This window comes from Trematosphaeria pertusa, assembly GCF_010094035.1.
Source record: "Trematosphaeria pertusa strain CBS 122368 unplaced genomic scaffold BU26scaffold_12, whole genome shotgun sequence".
Classification (NCBI taxonomy): domain Eukaryota; kingdom Fungi; phylum Ascomycota; class Dothideomycetes; order Pleosporales; family Trematosphaeriaceae; genus Trematosphaeria; species Trematosphaeria pertusa.
Window position 1 is genome coordinate 450,889 of NW_022987223.1, and position 20,832 is coordinate 471,720.

A 20,832-nucleotide genomic window follows, 5' to 3' on the forward strand; every position below is an offset into this window, starting at 1 on the left:
AGCGCGTTTGCGACAAAAACGGGCTATACATATAAGTTACAGGACTCCCGGATGGAGTTACTAATATTATTGTGCGGTTTCCGCGTCGGTGTTCACGATTTGGTCGAACTGGATAATTGGTAGAATGATAGTAGTAATATTATTCTCAAGTTGCGTCTGGGAGCGGCGATTTTGTATTCTGGTAACGAACTATAACGTGCCTAATCCTAATTCTCATGAGATGCGTTCGTACCAAACCCAGGCCAATATTTCTGACCCGGAGCCAAATGGCGCATAGGGTTCCGCTCCGATGAGCTAGGAGGCGAAACACGCCCGTCTTCCTCATGTGTAGCATGAGGCTGACCAGTGTCGAAATCTGCCAAGGGAAAGACAGACCGAGAATTCCGGCTGGCCGGCCTACCTTGTGTCTCCGCTTCTTCCGAGATCTCTGTCTCTTGCATCACTCGAGAAGACTTCTTCAAAACCCCAAACCACCTTCTCGCCGCGCCCGGCACTATTCCCGTGCTCTGTACCCAATCCACCCAACTCAATGATGTAGTAGTCTGCATCTTTTCCCGCTCCACGCTGTCCGGTGTTGCTGTGTTAGTGTTGCTGCAACTTGTATACCTCCTTAAGCCACCACTAGCGCGCCACGTATCATGCTTAGGATCTATGAAAGAAGAGGGTTCTTCTTCATTCACAGAAGGACGGCGCTTCCGCCAGTGCATAATCGCATAGATGGCGAGGAGAAATAGGATGAGACTGCCACAAACAGTGCCAACGGCGATGGGGACAGTGCGGTTGCCTTGCTCGGGCTTGTTGGGGCCTTCCATAAGGGTAGGGCTGGGAGGTACGTCGCTCGTTACCGCGCGGGTGGGGACGGGAGTGGGGGACGTTTGTAAAGTAGAAGGAGGTGGTATTTGAGTTCGTGAGGTAGTCTCCGGGAGGATGAAGTCCGTTGATGCAACTGATATAGCTGTCTCAAACGGAGGTGTTGAGATCGGTGACGTTTCCATTGACGGCGCGACATAGACAAAGGACATGGTGACCACTGGCTGTGAAGCATCTTGCGCGGTTGGCCAGGGAAACTGCGACGGCTGTGTGGATGCAATGACAAAGAAACGATGACCTCCTAGAAGTTGAGTAGCTGGTAATGGGTCACCTTTTGCACTGCGAACTGTGGCTTCTGCCTGCTGTGGGCTCGAGGATGCCGGCGATTCAAAGGCCGGAAATCCGTTGAAAGGTTGCCGATGTCGTGTCGCCGTGGGAATATCCAGCACATACGCTGCTGAGTGGCGACCTGGTTCTGAAGGGTGCGTTTTGGTGTCTGAGGGCGCAGACTGCGAGAGAGTTGCATGCCGGATGGCGGATGAGGGGTGTGTCTTTGTGCGAGTCGAATTCGGTCGCATCGAGGGTCTTAACCTGCGAGGCTGCGATGGCGCATGTGTGTCTGAGCCATCCATAGGCCAGGTGAAGCCAGACGAGCTCCTACCGATAATATGAAGCATTCTCAAAGTAAATCCGAAATGCGCGGTGTTTGGTGGTTGTTCTTCGCGATGGTTTAGAGGCCAAGCCTGGAAGAGAAAGGTGAAAATAGAAAGGTCCTAGATCGGATACGCATTGTTCATTCACAGACTGTCTTCTTCACATGCGAAACTTAGACAATGCGTGGCATCCAACAAAGGTATGGCATAAATGTGAGACTTGGACTTGAGATGAGTCACTTCAATAGATCGCGAAGTGGCGTCTTTTTCTAAAAGCTTGTGTGAGGGAGGACGTGGAATCGTCATGGAGATTCTACGAATCTACTTGCTGAGACGCATCTCGTGACCGAGCCTTTGTGAAGTGTCCACAAATAGGCAGGTTGTGCACGCGTAATTCTGATCGCGACGGTATGACGTGTGCGCCCTACAATGTACTCGTGCGCCCGTCCGACAGGAATAGAACACAGAAGAAGCGGAGAGCGAAAATCAAGAAGACTAGTAAAATCATGTAAATAACGGATTCACTCATAGTAGAAAGTGGCATTGAATATTCTACCTAGTGAATGCCAAATGCATTCAACAAACTATATTTCTCAAGGGCGCAAACGACGGAGAAAGCCACACAATACTCAAGAGCGCCATAACCCATTCCTCCTGCTCCAAACGCCCTCACCAATGCTCTGCGGCCAGAACTCAGCAGTCCTACACCCCACGCCGGCCATCAATAGAGTCATACCTATTCACGCCCGCCCCACTATTCACCCAGTTCTCCGTGTCGCGGTTGATCTCCTCCCACGGAAGCGGCTCAGGCTCTGCCGGACCATTGACCACCGCCGCGCGATGCGACCTGTAGCGCTGCGCTGGAGCCACGGGTACCGGCTTCCTAGGGATGGTGAACTGGGTCGTGGCCGGAGCTCTATCAAGGACTGGTCGCGCCGGGACGCTGAAGTTTCGGGCAGCTGGCGAGGCAGCTGGAAGAGGCGGGAGAGGCTTATCCCTGGAATGATTCGCTTGGTACCATTGTCTTGAGCCTGTTGGTGAAGTCGCAGCTCGGGTGACGCGTTTTGGTGGCTCCCAGAGTTCGTCTAACGGGCGATGGGGGTAGTGGTGACCGGCACCGGAGAGAGCGACTGGGGATTCCTTCTCAGTTAGCCCTCGTTCGAGGTCCCCGTGCGGTTTTGACTTCTTCGTCCGACGGCAGCATTTCCATGGGTCCATGCCGTGCCGCTTCTTCTGGTAGCAGTGCCATGCGGCGCCTAAGAGAGCTAGGAAGACGACGATTACCGGGATGGCTAGCCAGGCTAGGCTCATAGATCGTCCGTCGGAGAAGTTGTTGTGGGCTTGCGCATTTGTGGTTGGCAGTGGGGATACCGAAGGGGCGGGAATTGACGAGGGGACTGAGGAGGGCTGAGCCCATTGCGTTTCTGGGGCCCAGGTTGGTTGGGCTCCTGGAGTCCAGGCAGGCTGCGTCCATGCAGGTGCAGAGGCTGTAACCGATGGCCACTGCCACTGGCGTCGGATGAGCGAAGGGTCCATCGTAAACGGTGCTGTCGGTTCGGTAGGTTGTGGACTTACTACCGTTGTCATAACGGCTAGCGCAGCGCTTGTGAGACCGATGATCGTGGAAAGAAGTGCGAAGATAGTGGCTTGCTTGCCGAGCATTTGGAAGCAGTTGTGGTTGTGTTTGGAGAATGCAAACTGTGTATATGGAGAGACAGAAATGATTGGATGTGAATATGTAGTCGCATGTGCCACGTCAAGCACCTCGTTGTAAGTGAATATAGGCTGCAGTTGCTATTATGTCCGCGCACAATGCTTAGGGAGTATATGAAGTGACGGAGGATTACCATTAGTGAATACAATGCGCATTCGCAAATAGCTACATTAGTCGAAAGGGAAAGGTAGACGAAGAGCCTGATTGATTATTCTGGAAGGACAGCAATATTTGGTGTTATCGCGGAGGATGTGAGCGACGATTGTGTGCACTTTCTATTGTCGTGATCGGTGAATAGGTTCCGACTACTATCGTAATCTACGAATTTCGAAGTCACACCGTTTAGCGAATACCGAAGTGAAACAGGAATAGGAAGTTGTAGCGACTCACAAGCAGGGAACCAGTGGAGTAATTTGCATAAAACGATTTTATTTCTTAATCGCGGTACCTGCACCGCGGACTCCTACATAACTTCTCAGCAGCTACCCTCCGACTACCCTCCACGGATCCCCGAATTTCGCTTCCTTAGTACGCATGGAAGATGCGTTTGTTAGGCTGCGGAGTCCGCGGAGGATGAGCCGGCGTACCGGACGGCTGACGAGGGTGATAGTAGCCTCCGGGCGCAGCTGGGTGCCGTGCCACCATCTCCGGTGCGCTAGGTTGGCTGGCTTCGATGTCGCCATAGCCTTTTGCCGCACATCGGCGTCCACCGCAGCAGTAGCAGCAAGCAGGCCAGTGCCCAGTCTTAACGCGCAGGATGATTGAGGCAATCAAGCCGAGGAAGCCAACACCAACCAAAGATCCACCGATTGCCGAAGCGATTGCCCAACCTTCCTTTGTGTCCGTCGCGCGATACTTCTCTGGCTGCGCAGCTGGAGAGGCGGAAGGAGCTGCAGAAGCGATGGCGGTGTAGGATGGAGCCGCCCATGTGTTCCCGCTCGACGGTGTCGGAACCCACGACGACTGGGCCTCTGGTGTCCACACTGGTGCACTCCACTGGCCCGCGTCAGGTGTCCACTGGCCGTCCTGACGCGCCGCAAGGATCACCGTCGGAGTGACAGTGACAACCTGGGTCTCCAGGACCGTAGTCGTCATAGCAGATGCGGGGGCGGTGGTCGATGTCGCGAGGCTGCCAGCAGCCAAGATCGCAAAAGCGAGAACGGACGTGAAACGCATATCCTATTACTCCTGTCAGCTCCGCTTCAGGGTAGTTGAGAAAGAATAGCGAGCAAGATATCCAAACTTACGGATGAATATATATCATCGCATGCCGATGAGGTATAGCGGTGTTGTGAACGAATAGCGGGATTACGATGCCAGTATCTTCAGATGTCGGATGTGCACAATGCAGCGATATCAGACGCGGGAACGTATGCATGGGTGGTGAGGAAGTGTCAGGCGTATAAAGACTGAAAACATATTCGGTGCATTCCACGTTGTCGGGGTGCGGCATCTTGACAAGCGAGATCGTGATCACATTCCACATTCCGGAGCGAAGGATCTTGATACGTGATTAGTCTATTTTGTGCTTATGGCCACGGTGCTTACCTAATGCGAGAATTTCCAGGTGCTCGAAGCACAGGAATCAACTATTGCGTGTCCTTAGCCGTCGCCGAAGACTCTACGCTTCGGACGCGCAGCCCTCGGCAGCTCCCGTAAGCTCACGACGGGCATCTCGCGTCCCCGCTCATCGCGCTTACCGATCGTAGAGCGGTCTACGCTTCCCTGATCCGTTGACTCGCGTAGACGCATAGGTAGATGAAGTGAGCGCAGCTGTGTGGTGTTTCAAGTCTCCTGAGGCCCCGCCTCTGGATCATGTTGCGGTTGTGCGGTAGAGAACGGCTGGAAGTGCCGTGGTTTAACTTGGGTGCCGTTCGACGATGCGCTAAAGCTGCGAGTTGGCCCGTTTCGCTTTCGGCGATAGCAGGCATACAGAGAAATGCCAACGACAAGCAGAAAGAGGAGCGCTGTCGGGATAGCAATGCCGACGTATACAGAAGATTCCGTCATTTTTAACAATAGGTAGGAAATGTAGGAAATGTAGGGGAAAAGGTATGCGGGAGGAGAAAAGCCAAGACCGGGGAATATATATCTTCAGGAAGGTGGAGAACAAAGATTAAGGAGCACATGTTGTGAGACTGGTTTAATACTTTGACAATGGGACAAAGACGTGAGACATGACGTAAGATCGTGGTGCAAGAGGGAGCTGCGAGCTAAGAATACGGAAGGCTGGAGGCCTCCAAGGTACGGCGTAGAGGCGATGATGCATAGTGAATATCGGCATTCTTTACTCACTCGCGCAACTGGCGCTTCTCAAATCCGTCATATCGTCTATAAGAAGTTGCGCAAGTTATATTATACACTACTATTATCTCTCGCTCAGCCAAGGTAGATCGTCCGCCGCGCCACCGGATCATAAAGCTGCACCGGCAACCGATCATGCGCCGAAATCGGACTAAGCGGGCTCGCACTAGGCTGATATTGCATCGCGTCGAGCGGACTAACAGGAGATGTAGCCCCAGCTAACCGCGCAGTCCTAGCCTGCACACCATTCTGACTGCCCAGCGCATGTGCGGGGGAAAGCAGCTGGGGTTGCGGAGGAGGGAACGCCACACTAGCCTGGTAAGGAACCGCCGTATCGACAGTAATGTTCGGCAATCGTGGGCTCCGTTGCGGAGGCGCGACTGCCACTGGCATTTGTGCTTCGGCGTCCTCGCAACGATTGGTTTCGAGCTTCTTCCGGTGCCGCTTGAGGATGCAGTGCACGATGCCCATTACTACGGCTAAGATGACGATGCATGGGAGCGTGATGGCAAGGATGAGGGTTACTTTTGGTGGGAGGCCCTTGGGGGTGACGTTGGATTGTTTTAGGGTGGGCGTAAAAGTTGCAGATGCTGCTGCTGTGGGGTGGGTAGATGCCATGTTGGGGGATTGGAGGGGCCACGAATACCAGACGATGGGATGGCGTTGATCTTGGATTGGGTGTTCTAATGTCAGCGGTTACATCGGTCGAGGCGTTTTATAAGAGCTATTTATGGAAAGGAGGTAAGGGACAAAGGATGCATTGTGAACACACAAAGAGGAAGCTGTGTTGAAAGACAGTTTAAGGGGGCTGAGGAGGAGCGTCCTTGAAGACCCGGCGGAGAGTGATCCGCATCACAGATCGAAGAGCGTCATGTGGCAATCACTAGAAGAACAAAAGGAAAAGCAAGATTTTGACTTATTCGTTTTATTTTGGAAGTATTTCATGCATTCGTCTTAGCACCGTTCTAATCATAATTCACATGCAGTCGCCTAAAGGGCCATTGCGGTCCGGCCCGTAAATAACCGGCCTCAAGGGGATAAAAGAGAAGCAAAGTTACTCGCAATAGGCTAGCCATAAGTTGTAAAGAATGAATGCTGCATCGCAAGCTCCTACTCCCGCCTATGGCGTGAAAGATTCGTAACGACGGAGAGCCGCGCAGCGCTTTGTCTATCTAGGTACCACGGGCACATCCGCATCCGTAAGATCCATCTCCTCCTCATACTCCGGCGGCGGCGACTCATACCGAGGCAGTGTATCAACGCTCGCATTGCGCTGCTGCGAGACAACTCGAGGATGCCAAACAGCATGCCGGCGATGGATAGCTCGGATGCCTCGCCCACACGCAGCAACGACGTCAGCGGGTGCATGAGCCAATGGCGGCGGTACCACGACATGGCCCCGAGACTCCAGATAGATCTGTTGCTGCAGCGGGATAGGAACCGTTGCGTAGAGACCACCAGTGGGGTGAAAGCCGGCGAGGTCTTCTGGCGTGACGGGTCGAGTGACGGGGCGCCGGTTGGAGAAGAACTCGCCGGTGTGGATGTGGAGCAGGGCTGTATCAGCGGGGACGGACCGGGCTCGAGGAAGAGGCATCGGGTGATAGTACACGTGGTGGCCGTCCAATTCGACGTCGTCTGCGGAGACCTCGATAGATGTCTCCCCCATGGGTAGAGTCAGCTGCGCTCGACGGGCACGGTTGATGGACGCTGTGATGACCACGATCACGACCAGAAGCAAGCAGCCGCCGATGACGCATCCGAGAGCGAGGACGGCAGAAGCTCGATTGGGAGAGTTGGGTGCCTGAGCTGTTGGCGCCTCGAAAACCTCCATAGTCTTCTCCTGAATCTTTCGAATAGCGAGAGCCGGAAAGGTCGTAATTGGTGGAAAGAGCGGCATGACGAAACGAGTGACAGTCAGCTCCCCGAAAACGAACGAAGTAGTCGGTTGTCTCTAGGTTGTTCTGAGTGACCTGAAGTGCTTATAGAGCAGGCTCTTTTGTATCCTTTGCGGGCGGTGCGATTGAGTGAGGACTCCGTCCATGTGACGCCCATAATTGTTTCACCACGTTTGCAGGTCTCGGTGACGTAGTTTATTTTCGTTCATACCAATACAATAGCAAGAAATCCCGGAGGAGTCCAAGGTGATATTATATGTCAGGGCAGAGGGGGGTGCCTCATCCTAAATGTATTCAAGGTGCCATAAGCGCTTGAGCATAATATCAAAGCGCCGTACGGGTGAAGGTTGCACCGCACATTTACCACATCTCGAGGTGGGAGTTGACTGGATGTGGAAAACCTAACCTGGGGCCTTCAAGGAGTAAAGACTTGAAACGGGTCACTTTCACTGGCCATTTATTTAGCATAATACTAGTGCATGGGGTGCGTTGATTCTGGTGGAGATTGCATGAGAGACGTACCGCACACGCCGCACACGTTGCGACCGATAGAACCATGCAGTAAACAAAAATTGTATACCTGACTGTCACATTTCCCAACTCATTGCGAAGAAGCGTTCTCAACGCTGTCGTCCGCCATCTACCCTGTGCTCCCTCATCTTACACCTCGTACGCCGGCGATCGCTTACATCTCGGCAGCGTATCCACACTCTCTCGATACCCTATATGAGCGTCGCCAGGACGAGCGATGACATCTTCATATCCGTGACGACGGAGTGTAGAGTCTCTCGGGCAATCAGCAAGCTCGATGTCGACGCTGCGGCGGTTCCGGCGGTTCACGGCGAAATGGTGATGACCCACGGGAGCGCGACGAGAAAACCCACAGCGAAGCCAACCGCGAAGGTTTTGGGAAATGAGTCCGTGATTCGTGCGGAGAGTAGAGGCCATTCGGCTCAGCGGCGTAGGAATCCATGTTTAAGATGAGCTCGGATATTAGTAAGCGCTATAGTGCAGAGGTGGGTGGTCTTTGGCTGTTTTGGGTCGTTTCCTTCGCGGTGTGTCGAAGGTACCCAGGAGGACTATTGTTTCGTCCGATTTGAAGATTTGCGGGGGGAAGGACGGGGAACAGTGGGTGTTCTGATTGTGCACAGTTCGGAGAAATTTCTTGGTGTAGTAGCGATTTTTGACAGCTATGGGTGGACGTTCGCTACGGGTAGCGGCGCAGGAATGTTGAGCAAAGGTTTCATTTCAGTCTTGACAGGCGTTATGAGCTGAAGTGCTGATAAGCCACATAGCGAAAGCCACATTGAGGAGTCGATTATTGCGATAACCTCACATCCCACCTACTACGGATTTAAGCGTGATATCGGGCAGTGCCGTCGCGGGCGAGTGCCTGATCGGGGCTAGGGCAAGGATCACTACCGTCCATGAGGATCACATATGGCGGTGGAGGCTCATCGTAAACTGGGAGAGTGTCGATGCTTTCGGTGCTCACGTTAGCGTGAGAAGAAATTTCTCTGCTAGAGTGGATGTGAAGCTGCGTGTTGCTATGATGGACAACAACAGGCGGTGGTCGTCGAGGGGTCGTCAACTGGATGGGTACCGCCGCATGCCCAAGATGAAGTGGAATGAGGGTTCGAGGGCGATTGCACTTCTTCCGATATTCTACAATGAGCCAAAGGGCCAGAATGGAGACCACCAAAGCAGCAAAGATGCTAGCAATGCCAACGGCGCCAAGATTGACACGCTTCGAAGAGGAAGCCTCAGTAGTGTTCGCCGTTTCCATAATGAGTGAGTGGAAATCGGAAACAAATAGCGGCCGACCTGCAGAAGAAACGATTGTAGGATCTACAGGCCGTGGGCTGGCTGCAGGGCGCTGGAATAAGGCACGAATGGTATTTGTACCCGTCGAAAAGCTCTCAATGAGCGTTCCTGTATCCCTTGTGCAAACACCAAGCGTGTATATTGCACACACGAGGGCCGGTTGTCGGCAGGTGGACGCTTGCTGGCCGCCATGTCATCTACGCGCACAATGCGACGGCGTGGTCATGTTGGCCACTCGCGGGTGCCGAGAATGGGTAGCCATGCTCATTTATACGGCTATGACGAGAGCATCATTCGCCGGCCTCCTTGATGGCGATGGTGGTCTGCCTTGAGCTCGACCCAACGCTGGACGAGCTACTTCCGCCCACGCTAGTCTTCCGCCTATGTGCGCTCTTCGCAAGTTCGGACGCGGTGCTCAATGGTCGCACGGCCGGTTGAGGTGGGAAGTAGTCGCCTCCGCTGGGTGCGGTCTGGGCGGTCTGGGTGGGCGTCCTGGACCGGCTCTGCATAGGACTCATCCTCAGCGCCTCCGGGCTCCAGCTCCACCTCTGACTCTCGCCAGTATGTCTCCTCTGATGCCTCGTCGGCAGGGCTGCCGGCAGCTCCAACCGCGAGTTCATGCCCATCCACAACGCCTCTTCATCGTCATCGCCGGGTTCTCTCCATCCGCCCACACCTTCAAAGTCGCGAGTCATGGATGTATCATAGAGGTTGGCGAAAGATCCAGCCTTGTTGTGGAGTCGCGCAGCGGGCACGGCCGTGTCTTGGGAGGAGGCGCTGCTCGCCGCGCTGCCATGTCGATTCCGGAAACGCGGAGGGGAACTCGGAGGCGGTGGAGGCCGTTTTGGCAGTGGTTTAGGCGGTTCGGGGAAGAGGTACGCATGGAGGAGCGCGACGCCGAGCTCGACGTAGACGACCGAGACGCGGACCGCGAGAAGCGATACGGCGAGGGTGGTGGTGAGAAAGGCGAAGACGGCGAGAGGGACCGAGACGAGGAGGAGAAGAGGCGGCCCGAGCAGGTAGAGAGGGCTTGTGAGGAGGCTCATCTCGAGGAAACCGAAGCATACGGGAGAGATGGTGGAGGCGCGGTGATGGCATTATGTTCGCTGACGTCGAGTCGGTGGCTCGCATGTGAACGTCGCGGGCATCAGGTGCATTCACGCCAAGCCGGAACTTTTCCGCAAAGTCATCTCCCGCGCACGCCTTCCTCCAGCTCCACTGGTGCCACCACACTTCAACCTGACAAAAGCTCGCGCCGGATACTGAGGACTATACTCCCGGAATGGTACTCCTCTTCTCGTCACAACAACAATACTAAAGTCCATTGAACTAACAAAGGACGCGGCACTATACGGCCACGAAAGAAGACCTCAAAGCGGCCTTTCGTGTTCTTCTACTTTTCTTTCACAAGGGGGAATTCTTTGAGACAGTGCTCCTGGCTTTTTATGGCCTACTGCGCACAGTTCCCACCGATATATCCCCTTGATCACTTCGGCATCCTGTCGCTGAACATCCACTATTTCTGATCATACCATTGCAATATTCTCTTTTTCAACATCTGAACACCTGCACAATGAACGCTCAGCCCATCGCTACCGTCGTCACCAGCACCGAGGCCGCCTACGCTGGTGAATCTCAGCAGCAGAACCAGAAACCTCGCTTCTCCCGCGCTGAGAAGCGCGAGTTCGCCCGGCAAAAGAAGGCCGCTGAGGCTCCCCAGCAGAGCAAGAAGCATTCTCGTGCCGCCTCTCAGAAGGTCTCCCACAAGAAGCACGGAGATGCCGGAGTCCCCGGCTTCAACGACCAGCAAATCGACGAGATGATCGTTCGTCTGCTCAGCATTCGCGGCAAAGGCAAGGATGCGAAGGCTCTCGAGACCCGCATCACGCGCGATGCCCCAAAGAACGAGAAGAAGAAGGAAAAGGAGCTCTCTCCTAAGAAGCTTGAGAAGCTTCAGAAAAGACGGGAGATCCGCGCCGAGCGCAAGAAGGCCTGGCTTGCGAAGAAGGAGGCCGAGAAGGCTGGAGGTGCTGAGGGTGCGCCTGCTCCGGCTCCGTTCCCAACGCTCGTACAGCAGCAGCCGCTCCCATACTCCGACGAGATCAACTTTGACGAGTTGTAGTCCTAGTTGACTGGCGTCCAAGTTCGTTTGCTTTTCCACCCCAATGATTCATGCTTTCCACACCCTCAATCCCCAAAGCGCACAATGTTTGTTCCGTATTTCCAGTTCCGTCTCTCCTTCCGTCAAATCCAAGCTCACGGTGTTTGTTCTTCATTCTCTGTGCACTCACAAACCATCGGCGCTATGTAAGAGTAGTCATATATTCTAATTCCATTCCCTGTTCATTCTCTTCTCAGTTCCCTTCATTCCTCAGATCTCACTACCGCTACACCCGCTATGCGCCCCCACGTCTCTTCCTACTACATTTCTCGCAGCACAGATTCCAAGATTAACGATTCCCAAGCGTCAACCCACTCAAACAGCCTTCACATCGGCTACATCATCGCGATAGTCATCGGCATCACAGCGCTACTCTGCATCTGCCTCATGCCATCTCCCTGGATGGTGAACACGTACGACTGGATGCGCCGGGGCTTCAAGCCCAAGCCCAAACAGGAAGAGTCAGCTCGTCTCTGGATCAGTCGTCACACGTCGCCGCTATGGAAGCCGCCGAAGACGGCCGAGGAGCGACGCCGCGAGGAAGAACAACGGAATCGCGAAGCGGAGGAGAAGAAGAATAAGGCTTTCTTGAAGGGGCATTTAGACACGCTGCGTGCGTGGAGGAAGCCACAGAAACCCGACGTTGAAGAGCCTGTAGTTATTCCGATGACTGGCATGGCACCGCTGCAGTTGCCACCGCCTGCTGTCCAACCTACTACTCGACGCTATCGACGTGACTATGAGGGCTTCAAGGAGTGGGTGAGGGATCAGCGGGGATAGTGAGGTGAGTGCTCTGCAGCTTGCACACCCTCTCACGGTGTGGAATTTTCCGGATAGAACGACGTGCGCAACAGCTACCCTGGAGGCCTTCGCGGGTGCGTACAATGGACGAGCTAATCTTACTTGTACGGCGAGCCCTTAGATCCGGAGAATTCCCTACCGCAAGAGACACCATAGAGAAAGGACGACTAAGAAGCCGCAATGACCTCGCTGAGATCGCTTGAATTATTTAGGTTTTTGAACTATTCAATACGAAATTGTATTCCTCGACTGCCTGGAGCGGTCTCAAATTGAATGTGACGAGGCGTAAGGATAGGTGAGTCTCTGCCCTAATTCATCCTTACACTTTCTTTATACTTGCATCTCTCCGCCTACAGTCGTCGCACTCGCACTTCTGTGATTGCGTACATTATTGCAACTTAAGAATTGAAGCCAAGACCCCAGCAAATCTCAACGCGCCTCTTTTCTTCTTAATTTCTCTCCATTAGAGCAATCTTTCTTAATCTAGCATACTTCCTCTTCTAAAAAACAATACTCGCTTCAAAAAATAAGTTTTCTTCATTTTTTATAACTCTCTCATGCGCATGCCAAGAAGTCTTAAGTTGCAAGAATTTGCTACGCAAGAGAGTGCTCTCCCCTTCAATGCATCCAATACAGCGGCCCGAATCTGTGCCCACACGGGTCCGGCACACATAGTAGCGCCTCAATTCGGTTTACCGCTCGCCGACCCACGCTTCCTTACCAGTACCACCCTCTGACCTGCTTTCGATCAGTGCACGTGCACGCTGTTCCCAAAACATTCGAGAACGACTGTGCTATTGGCTCCTAATCGCGTTTCATGCACGTCGCATCACCGAAGTTAACCGCCGCTACGTCCGCACCACCTCAGTATTTGCCTGGGTATCCTTTCCGAGCCTCGCAGGACCCTTTCAACTACAAATTGCGACTCCGTTTTCAGTTGTTCAAGTTTGGCTGCGTTGTGGTGGCTGATTGGATCTCGCGTAGATTATTCAAGGCGCTATTCATTTCTTGGCAGACTAACAAACACTGATTCGCTAAGCTTGCAGCATTTTATTTAGAACATCACATGCCCTCAAAGAGCCCCTTCCGGTCGCGAAGTTTGTGAGTACTCCAGCTACCCTTGCATTTCTATACTGAGCAGAATCTACCCGGGCGTATTCCAATAGGGACCCAGTATTTCTCGGGCACCATTCCTAATTAGGAAGCGTAGGCCATGGTAGCGTAACCCTAGGAAACATGACGCCTAGCAAGTTTCGAACACCAGAGGTGGACGCTTCGAATATATCAGTGGGGTAGACTGCTCTCCGACGAGACGTACCACCGGTGGAGTGCTTCCTTTTCGTGGCGGGCCACCTTACAACTTTCCCCATGTTTCTTATGCGCTTCCTTTGAGATACCTCGTCTATAATGTTTTCTTCGAAACCGGTCTGGCACCTTCCAGTCGCTCTTTTGGCAGTTTCTTTCCTTCTGTATGCGTCGATCGGATTGTGGTTTAGCGAATGGATATCGGACGGGTTCCGCCGCCGGCCGCCTAACGCACTTGACGTCGTTCTCTCTCCTACGACTATCGACGCGCTTTACGAAGATGACCGCTTACATCACGCGATACTCTCCTTGACGGAGACCGTCGCGAAGGCGTCGACGAAATATGGGGATTCGTATAGGTTGGAGGGCGTGAAGAGTTTTGGGAAGGATCTCACTGAGGACGTTGCGCGGTTGAGAGTCACGCAGGTGCAAAAGAGGAGGAAGAGAGGGCTACTGGAGGATCTGGGAAGCCTAATAACAGGAGGTGGTGGGGATGGCCAGCAGGGGCAGGATCAGGGGGGTTTGCTATCTGAGCTTGGAAATGCGCTTGGTGGAAATGGCACCGGAGGTCTCGGTGGCCTTCTTCAGCAGGGCCTCGCTGGGATCGGAAACTCGCTCCTCGAAGGAGCGGCAACTCCTGCGTACTTTCTCGGTATCGGTATTGGGTAGGTACTCACTTGAACTTTTTTGCTGTATTATTCACTGATCCATTGCAGCATGGGCGCAGAAACCGGTCTCAACCTCACCGACATGGAACAAGCGCAAGCCATAGCCACAAAGGTTGCCGCGTCTTCGAACTCTCAGCCCACCGGCCTCAATCTCATTGCACAAAACCTTGGATCTGGTCTCGCCGGTCAGCTCACGCCGGCTCTGGGGAACCTTGGCGGCGACGTCGACGTAGGAATGGCGGTATTTGCGCTCGCTCAAGGCATTGGGCAGGGAAGTGCGAGCGGGCTTAACCTCACCAGTCAGCAGTTTGGGCCCTCAAATGCCTCTGATATTATGGGAATTGCCAAGAATTTTGGACTGGGGGTTTCCGAGCCGATAGCTGGGAGCATCAATTTCCAGCAACTGCTCGGCCAGGGCGGTGGCAGCGACATTATGGCGCAGATTCCGCAGATTGCGGCGGCCGCGGGTCAGGGTCTTGGTGAGGGCGCGAGCAATGGGCTGGGGCTTGCGAAGGCGGGCAACACAAGCAGTTTATCGAGACGACAAGCAGCAACCGATCCCAGCCAGCTCGACGTTCCAGGAACAGTCAGCGACTTCACCCGGGGTCTCAGTCAGGCATTTCTTGGGTCGGCGGATCTTAGCAAGCTCGGCCTTGGTGGGGGTCTTAACTTCAGCCTTGACTCCACTGCGCTGGTCTCGCTAGCATCCGGGGCTGGGAAGGGCATTGGCGAAGGTGTAGCCATCGGCCTCAACCTGACAGCTGCGGGCAACGTAACCAGTCCTGCGACGGGCGGCGCAGGCGCCAACGAGCAAGAGCAGATCGCAGAGCAGTTTACGCAAGGCTTGGTCGCGGCTCTGTTGCAAAATGGCGGCACGACATTCCTCCAGAACGCCATATCCTCCCAAGGACTAACGAAGACTATCAGCCCAGCGAAGGCTGCCGAAGGTGCCGCACGTGGGCTTGTGGAAGGCAGCGTCAATGCGCTGTCTATGGCTGGTGGCGTCAAGAAAGTTCTGGCTGGTGACTTCTCCCCACAGCTAGCCATGAATTTGCCGTCTATGCCGCCCTCTACATTCGACGACTCCGTGAACGGCTCGGCTGTGGCGTTTGCGAGAGGGCTCTCCGGCGAGGGCACCTTACTTATCGCGCAGCTTCTCAAGAACAGCTCCTTACTGTCGCCCTCCAAGCGCAGCATTGACACGAGTGAGAGTGGAGTAGGTGAGACTTTCACTCCCCGTTGAATTCGCGATGCTAATCCCAGTCAGTCCCATACAACCACTTGAATCGCCGAGCCGACGCTACACCACTTGCCGTCGACAGCCAGACCATACAAGGGGTCCTACAGGTGGGCACTAATGCAATCACGTGCCAGGGCTTTGGCGGTCTGGCCTCTCTTGCGCTTGGATTGAAAAACAGTGGTACACTCAACATTCAAGGGAGTGGAACACCGCTGGATAATTCCACTCTCGCGGCGTTGCCGAAGGAACCGATCTCCATCACTTCAGAGGGCAACAAATTCACGATCCAGATTCAGGAAGGATCGATCACGGTTAATGGACTGAAGTCTCTCCCCTTTATTGTATTGACTGCACTACACGGTAAATATCCACGAGCGGCTTTTTTAGGTTCTAGCTAATATGGATAGTCCTCCTCACCACATTTGCCTTCTTCTACGCTCTCCCTGCGTATCTCGCCCTCGGCGCTCTCTTTCGTCTCTCCCAGCTCATTGGTCATCCGTTCAACGAAGCATCAAACAAGAAGTGGCGCAAGATAATTCTACTAGCCGTTTTCACGCCCTCGGCTCTTCTTGGCATGATCTTTGGTATCGTCGGGATGGGAAAGGCGCAACACTTCCGCACCGCGCACGGCGTACGTCCCATAGTCTCTCCTTCGGCCTCCCTCTAACGAAAGACAGATATTCGGCCTTCTAGCCCTTCTCATCATCCCGCCAACAGTCATAACCTCATTTATGCGTCTCCGCACTGCCATACCACCGCCGCCCTCATCAGCGTTCCTCGGCCTCAAGCAGATCCCTCAGCTCATCAAAGGTCCCCACAAAATCCACCTCATCAGCGCATTCCTCGTCCAGCAGACACTCGGTTTCGGCATGATTGCCTTCATCCAGGGCTTCTCCGACCTGCGTTCCATCTCGCTCTGCATCGTCGACGCAGTGCTTACGGCACCCATCGTCGTCGGCCTCATAAACGTAGTCGTCTTCCTGCAAATGAGTGCGATGGCGTTACTTGGTGTGAGAGTGTATCTAGAGCAGCGAATCGCTAAAAAGGAGAAGGAGGGCGCTGGGAACAGCAGTGGTCCTGGAGCAGAGAAGGGCGATGTGAAGAGAAGCGATACGATGAGAACCTTTGGCTTCGACAGCCCGCCTCCGGGGGAGCGCCCAACCTTCCAGCAGAGGAAGACCGCGGAGCTACTCGGCCGCGAGGACAGTAAGATCGGATGGCCGAGCAACGTGCACAAGGTCGGCGACGAAGACGGAGTTCCCGACCGTCGCGCTTCGTCGATGAGTACCAATCCTTTCGTCGATCCGGCTGAGCAGGCTCAACGCTCCCCCGCATCACCGCGTGTGTACAACCCCAAACTCGGGGGCTACGTGGAGTCGCCTACTTCTGCCTACCCGGGGAACTACGATCGAAACGACCAAACGTATGCTCAGAACCGGCCCTCTTCCGAGCTCGAACCACAAGGCCAATACATCGCTTACGCGCCGCCGCGACCCAGCGAGGACCAGAGGGGGAAGACGGTAGAGAGCTTCAGCCGCCCGCTGACCGGCAAGCCGAGCGGCGAGGAGATGAGAGTCAAGTACGAGAGCTTGATTAGAGATGGGATGGGGAAGGATGATGGGCCTTATGGATATGGCCGGTAGTGTGGTCATGCATTCATTCGTTCTCTGTCGCTACGTATTCCAGTCGTGTATATAGTGTCATTTTCTTCTAGAGAGACTGCTAGCCAGTTTCTATGTATCTATTTATTTTACTTTGCAGTCTTGGGTATATTGCGTGATTACGGACCGTGGAGGCTATCAGCGCAGTTTGAGAATTGCGGTTAGTGTCTGTGGAAGGTCCTGGAGCACGTCAAGATAGAGTTGTAGGGCGGTAATGCGTGCGGAAGTTGATGGTGCGCAGCAGCATCATCATCATCACCACTCCCCCTCGTCGTGCGCTGTATGCCGACCATCTGATCATCCGCCGTTCTTCGTCAGGGGTATATAAACCTTCCTCATCGCCGTGGAGTTCGTCTTCCCTTTCTCCACACACCACCAACCGAGGCACTAAAAGAATACGGTCCCATATTTCATGTGGGTGTCTTCGGCTCTCTAAAATCCAACCAAGCAAGGAATGGCTGAGCCTCCCGTCCCCCCTAAAACGCCGAGCAAAACCAAATCATGCCGAGTGTTCGGCCATCCGAAACCAATTACAAACAATCACATGCTTGGACCTTCTTCCCCCGCCTTCTTTCTACAAAACGGCTTCGAAAACCTATCATGGGGCCTTGCGTTGTCAGAAACTCGGCGAAGACCGGCCTATGGGGGACCGTTCCGGGAGACTTGGTCCGGCGAGAGGATATAAAGTTGATCTACCTGTCTGACTTCTTTCTTCTTTACGCTTCACTTGGAGGCTGGGCCTGGAAAGAGCGAAAAACATCACAAATGGCTGGGCGGTTTGTGCTCTCGAAAGTCCCCTAGGCGGCTGTGATGTCTGGGAGCTTTGGCCCTTTAGAAATAACCAGGCTTGGCCCGTATGTTTTTGTTCCAGCCTGCGCTCTTCCGCGCTATCTAAAGTCCCTCCCAGAATCCAGAATCTTCGCGAGTTCTCCGGCATGCTTTGCTGGAGTGTCGTCCCCCGGCTGATGCCGGCATGGCTAGCTAGTTCCAAAGTTGCTCGCAGAAGGTTTTTATGTCGGTGCGGTCTGAAAGCCTTCGCATGCATTGAGCAACCTCCAAATGCCCATCGCTGCACATACATGCTCGACGATGGCCAAAGGCCATAGCATCAGAACTATGGCTGTGCGCAAAGCCGGGTATATAAAACCCCTCAGCTTGCTTGGATCTCTCTTTCTCCGCACGTCTCGAGAGCTCAGTTCCAAAGGGCAAAGCATATGGACTTATGGGTCAGCAGCCGCCTCGCTAAAATTCAAAATGCAACAGGCCCATGGTCGGACCGGCTCGGACGCTCCAAAATCGGATCGCCTAGTGCTATGTGGGAAGCCTTCCCTTCCTTCCAGAGCAAATACCTCCGGTTCGATGGTGCTCGGTCGCCTGCCCAAGTCAAAAGACATCGACAAAGTCAGCGCGTGGGCAGTGCCTGCTGAGACTCTGAACGTGAGGGAGGATATCCAAACAGAAGAATTCGGCATGCATGGAAGGCTTGAGCCACTCTTCCGATGTGGGGATGGAACTCCGTGCGGATGTAAAGCGCATCTTCTCTCTGGACGACTGGTTTCTGCCTTTACACCTCTGCAGAGAAGAGGCTTAAAGACCCGAGCTTCAAGCCGCTATGGCTGACTGCCCTCTTCGCTCCAAAATCGGCAGAATCGTAGTATGATGTGGGCTCGCCTGTGTGCGTCGAAAATTGGCTAGCCACTACTTCCATGCGGAGCACTTTCTTGTTCTCGGAAGGGATGCCTGGATGTCCATGTCTCGAGCTTCCAAAAGCGAAAAAATTCTTCCTGATTCGGCACCGACATGAACCATATATGTCCCTTCTTCCGCTCGCTAAAAGGAAAGCTGCGTATATGCTATGTGAAGTTCCTTGGCCTCCAAAAAAGAATGCTTCGATTATGCCGATGCTTCGAGTTTTCTCTTTTTCTTCCTCAGAAACGTTTAAAAATTGGGCTTCAAAAACTTCAAGGTTACCAAGAGATTGCTACGCCGCATATATGGCTTTTTTTCGCTTTCTTCAGCTCAGATCCAGAAATCACGCCCTGGTTTGATGGCCCTGCAATAAGGCTGTGCAAAATCAATGTGGCTGGTTTCGTATGTTCGATCGATGCCCGGTCCCACCCTAGAGGCAGCCACTTATCGTCGTACGGGAGCATTCATTCGTGCAAAAGGGCTCCTGTTCCTGTTACACTTTGGAGTCGCTCGTGTTTCTTTTGAATCTACAAAAAAAGAATGGGCTGGATGGGAGTATGGAAAGTGCTTGGGTGGATGCGGTGTCGATCCTGGACTCCAAAATCGGAGTTCCCTGCGTTCATGTCTGCGGATTTTCCGGGAGTATTGGATGGAAGCATATGGGCTGTGTTGTTCTCTTAGAGTGGATATATGACTCCCTATATACGCAAGAACGATTCCTTCCACACATCATTGTTTGCTACTTGGTCGAAAGTGGAGTATACATCACTCCATGCCGGAGGGCGGCTAGTTTCAAAGCGAGAACTCAGTTTCAGTATAAGCAGCGAAGCGCCACGAGCCACCAGGTATCGAGCTCAGTTGAAGCATTTCTAGAGTCTTCGCAAAGCTCCAGGAGGATGAAACTATCGAGACTGTCTTCTCATTGTGAAGCGACCTCCAGAAGCCCCAGTCAACCTCCTTAATGGACGAGTATGAGCAGGCGTCGACCAACAGGAGGCACTGAGCCTCATGTCACATCGGCACTACGAGACAAAACGTAGACACCACAAACCAATGCGGCTTGTTCAGCTGCGGGTAACCAGAATCCCTTCAAAATGCCAGTCATGGCGTGGAGTCTCCAAAGTTACTAGTGAGTTGTTAATGGAAAGGCCGGCCAGAGGGTAACCAAAACTTAATAAGGCGACATCGATGGCGTCTCTGTTTGTTAGCGGGGCGATGCTTCGCACTATCTCTTCGCTTGCGTTGCCGATCCGTGACTGGATATACGACTCCCGCATCCGTCCAAATGAGCACGCTTCCCAGCATGTAAAGCCGAACACGAGACTACGCCATGGTGGACTTCTTGGGCGACTAAAACGCGCTCGTATGTCCACCTATGTGGTTGTCTTTATGAAACAATCATTTGTACCTTGCCGTGCTTTTGTATAGCTCAGTCTAATGGCCCCAGTTCCCCAAGCAAAGTGGGTTCGACGTTTCCAAAGCATGCTGAAGGACTCCAGGCTGCGTAATGCGCGATCCGATCCCCCGTTTCGGATCTCATGGCCGTGCCTAAACAACACCGAAGCCAGTCTATGTAAGACAGAGACTGGAGACCAGGACATGCTCAAAGGGCGCCAGAGTGGAGACATGCGGCAAATATAGCTGGCAGTGAGTGAGCGACACGAGTCGCACTTCGGAAAGTTCAGGAATGTAAAGTGCGCTAGAGGCCACCGGGCTTAGTAATCTAGACTATGTGCAAAAGACCACCTGCATTCCCATCTGTGTTCGGTTCTCCCAGGTATATATAAGAGCCAGCTAACATCCTCCACCTTCTTTCTTCTTCACATTGCTGATGACTGAAGACTCTAAAATTTGCAAGTCACAACACCCATGTTGGGTGTCTTTCGGCTCTTTAGAAGATGCATTTCAAGGGAACCTGTCACCTTGATGGGAGAATCCTAGGTAAGCCATGCGGTGTGAATGTTATCACCCATACATTCTTTAAAACGAGTGACAGTGGGTCATGGTGGTGCCACCACCGTTCCGGGCCACGGAAAGAGACACTTATAATGTATGCTGATGGATGATGGCTGCCGCTGGAAGTGCTGGTGCTTTATACCTACACCAC

The 20,832-nt window shown here is 53.6% G+C and overlaps 9 protein-coding genes across 9 annotated transcripts; 3 read left to right on the forward strand and 6 right to left on the reverse strand.

The window, feature by feature from the left end:
* Nucleotides 1-206: 206 nt before the first annotated feature.
* On the reverse strand, nt 207-3,125 carry BU26DRAFT_508087 (uncharacterized protein; the record flags this gene model as incomplete). The annotated part of the gene is made up of 2 exons (XM_033827054.1): nt 207-1,467; nt 2,200-3,125. The coding sequence occupies 2 exons, from the start codon at nt 3,123-3,125 to the stop codon at nt 207-209; spliced, it is 2,187 nt and encodes a 728-aa protein (XP_033680431.1).
* A 577-nt stretch (nt 3,126-3,702) lies between these two features.
* Nucleotides 3,703-4,929, reverse strand: BU26DRAFT_553330 (uncharacterized protein; the record flags this gene model as incomplete). The annotated part of the gene is made up of 3 exons (XM_033832202.1): nt 3,703-4,306; nt 4,425-4,678; nt 4,843-4,929. The coding sequence occupies 3 exons, from the start codon at nt 4,927-4,929 to the stop codon at nt 3,703-3,705; spliced, it is 945 nt and encodes a 314-aa protein (XP_033680432.1).
* Nucleotides 4,930-5,556: 627 nt separating this feature from the next.
* On the reverse strand, nt 5,557-6,099 carry BU26DRAFT_568015 (uncharacterized protein; the record flags this gene model as incomplete). Its single annotated transcript, XM_033833728.1, has 1 exon — nt 5,557-6,099. One exon carries the CDS (start codon nt 6,097-6,099, stop codon nt 5,557-5,559), a length of 543 nt encoding a protein of 180 aa, XP_033680433.1.
* A 475-nt stretch (nt 6,100-6,574) lies between these two features.
* BU26DRAFT_68466 (uncharacterized protein) lies at nt 6,575-7,707 on the reverse strand. Its single transcript, XM_033836212.1, has one exon. The coding sequence runs from the start codon at nt 7,376-7,378 to the stop codon at nt 6,650-6,652; it is 729 nt and encodes a 242-aa protein (XP_033680434.1). The 5' UTR covers nt 7,379-7,707; the 3' UTR covers nt 6,575-6,649.
* An 820-nt stretch (nt 7,708-8,527) lies between these two features.
* BU26DRAFT_68464 (uncharacterized protein) lies at nt 8,528-9,326 on the reverse strand. The gene has a single exon (XM_033836211.1). It carries the CDS (start codon nt 9,160-9,162, stop codon nt 8,731-8,733), a length of 432 nt encoding a protein of 143 aa, XP_033680435.1. The 5' UTR covers nt 9,163-9,326; the 3' UTR covers nt 8,528-8,730.
* BU26DRAFT_68463 (uncharacterized protein) lies at nt 9,327-10,338 on the reverse strand. The gene has a single exon (XM_033836210.1). It carries the CDS (start codon nt 10,244-10,246, stop codon nt 9,491-9,493), a length of 756 nt encoding a protein of 251 aa, XP_033680436.1. The 5' UTR covers nt 10,247-10,338; the 3' UTR covers nt 9,327-9,490.
* A 65-nt stretch (nt 10,339-10,403) lies between these two features.
* BU26DRAFT_521882 (uncharacterized protein) lies at nt 10,404-11,536 on the forward strand. The gene has a single exon (XM_033829649.1). The coding sequence runs from the start codon at nt 10,774-10,776 to the stop codon at nt 11,320-11,322; it is 549 nt and encodes a 182-aa protein (XP_033680437.1). The 5' UTR covers nt 10,404-10,773; the 3' UTR covers nt 11,323-11,536.
* A 62-nt stretch (nt 11,537-11,598) lies between these two features.
* On the forward strand, nt 11,599-12,141 carry BU26DRAFT_568020 (uncharacterized protein; the record flags this gene model as incomplete). Its single annotated transcript, XM_033833729.1, has 1 exon — nt 11,599-12,141. The coding sequence occupies one exon, from the start codon at nt 11,599-11,601 to the stop codon at nt 12,139-12,141; it is 543 nt and encodes a 180-aa protein (XP_033680438.1).
* A 1,349-nt stretch (nt 12,142-13,490) lies between these two features.
* Nucleotides 13,491-17,077, forward strand: BU26DRAFT_553335 (uncharacterized protein). Its single transcript, XM_033832203.1, has 5 exons — nt 13,491-14,132; nt 14,184-15,355; nt 15,403-15,735; nt 15,783-16,006; nt 16,053-17,077. Exons 1-5 carry the CDS (start codon nt 13,570-13,572, stop codon nt 17,016-17,018), a joined length of 3,258 nt encoding a protein of 1,085 aa, XP_033680439.1. The 5' UTR covers nt 13,491-13,569; the 3' UTR covers nt 17,019-17,077.
* The last annotated feature ends 3,755 nt before the right edge of the window (nt 17,078-20,832 follow it).

Excerpts from the sequence above, each read along its gene's own strand:
- BU26DRAFT_68466 (XM_033836212.1), bottom strand. The coding sequence starts at position 7,378 with ATGCCGCTCTTTCCACCAATTACGACCTTTCCGGCTCTCGCTATTCGA.
- BU26DRAFT_68464 (XM_033836211.1), bottom strand. The coding sequence starts at position 9,162 with ATGGAAACGGCGAACACTACTGAGGCTTCCTCTTCGAAGCGTGTCAAT.
- BU26DRAFT_68463 (XM_033836210.1), bottom strand. The coding sequence starts at position 10,246 with ATGAGCCTCCTCACAAGCCCTCTCTACCTGCTCGGGCCGCCTCTTCTC.
- BU26DRAFT_521882 (XM_033829649.1), top strand. The coding sequence starts at position 10,774 with ATGAACGCTCAGCCCATCGCTACCGTCGTCACCAGCACCGAGGCCGCC.
- BU26DRAFT_553335 (XM_033832203.1), top strand. The coding sequence starts at position 13,570 with ATGTTTTCTTCGAAACCGGTCTGGCACCTTCCAGTCGCTCTTTTGGCA. Across the intron at positions 15,356-15,402 it reads CACGAGTGAGAGTGGAGTAG|TCCCATACAACCACTTGAAT; the intron begins GTGAGACTTTCA and ends AATCCCAGTCAG. Across the intron at positions 16,007-16,052 it reads ACTTCCGCACCGCGCACGGC|ATATTCGGCCTTCTAGCCCT; the intron begins GTACGTCCCATA and ends AACGAAAGACAG.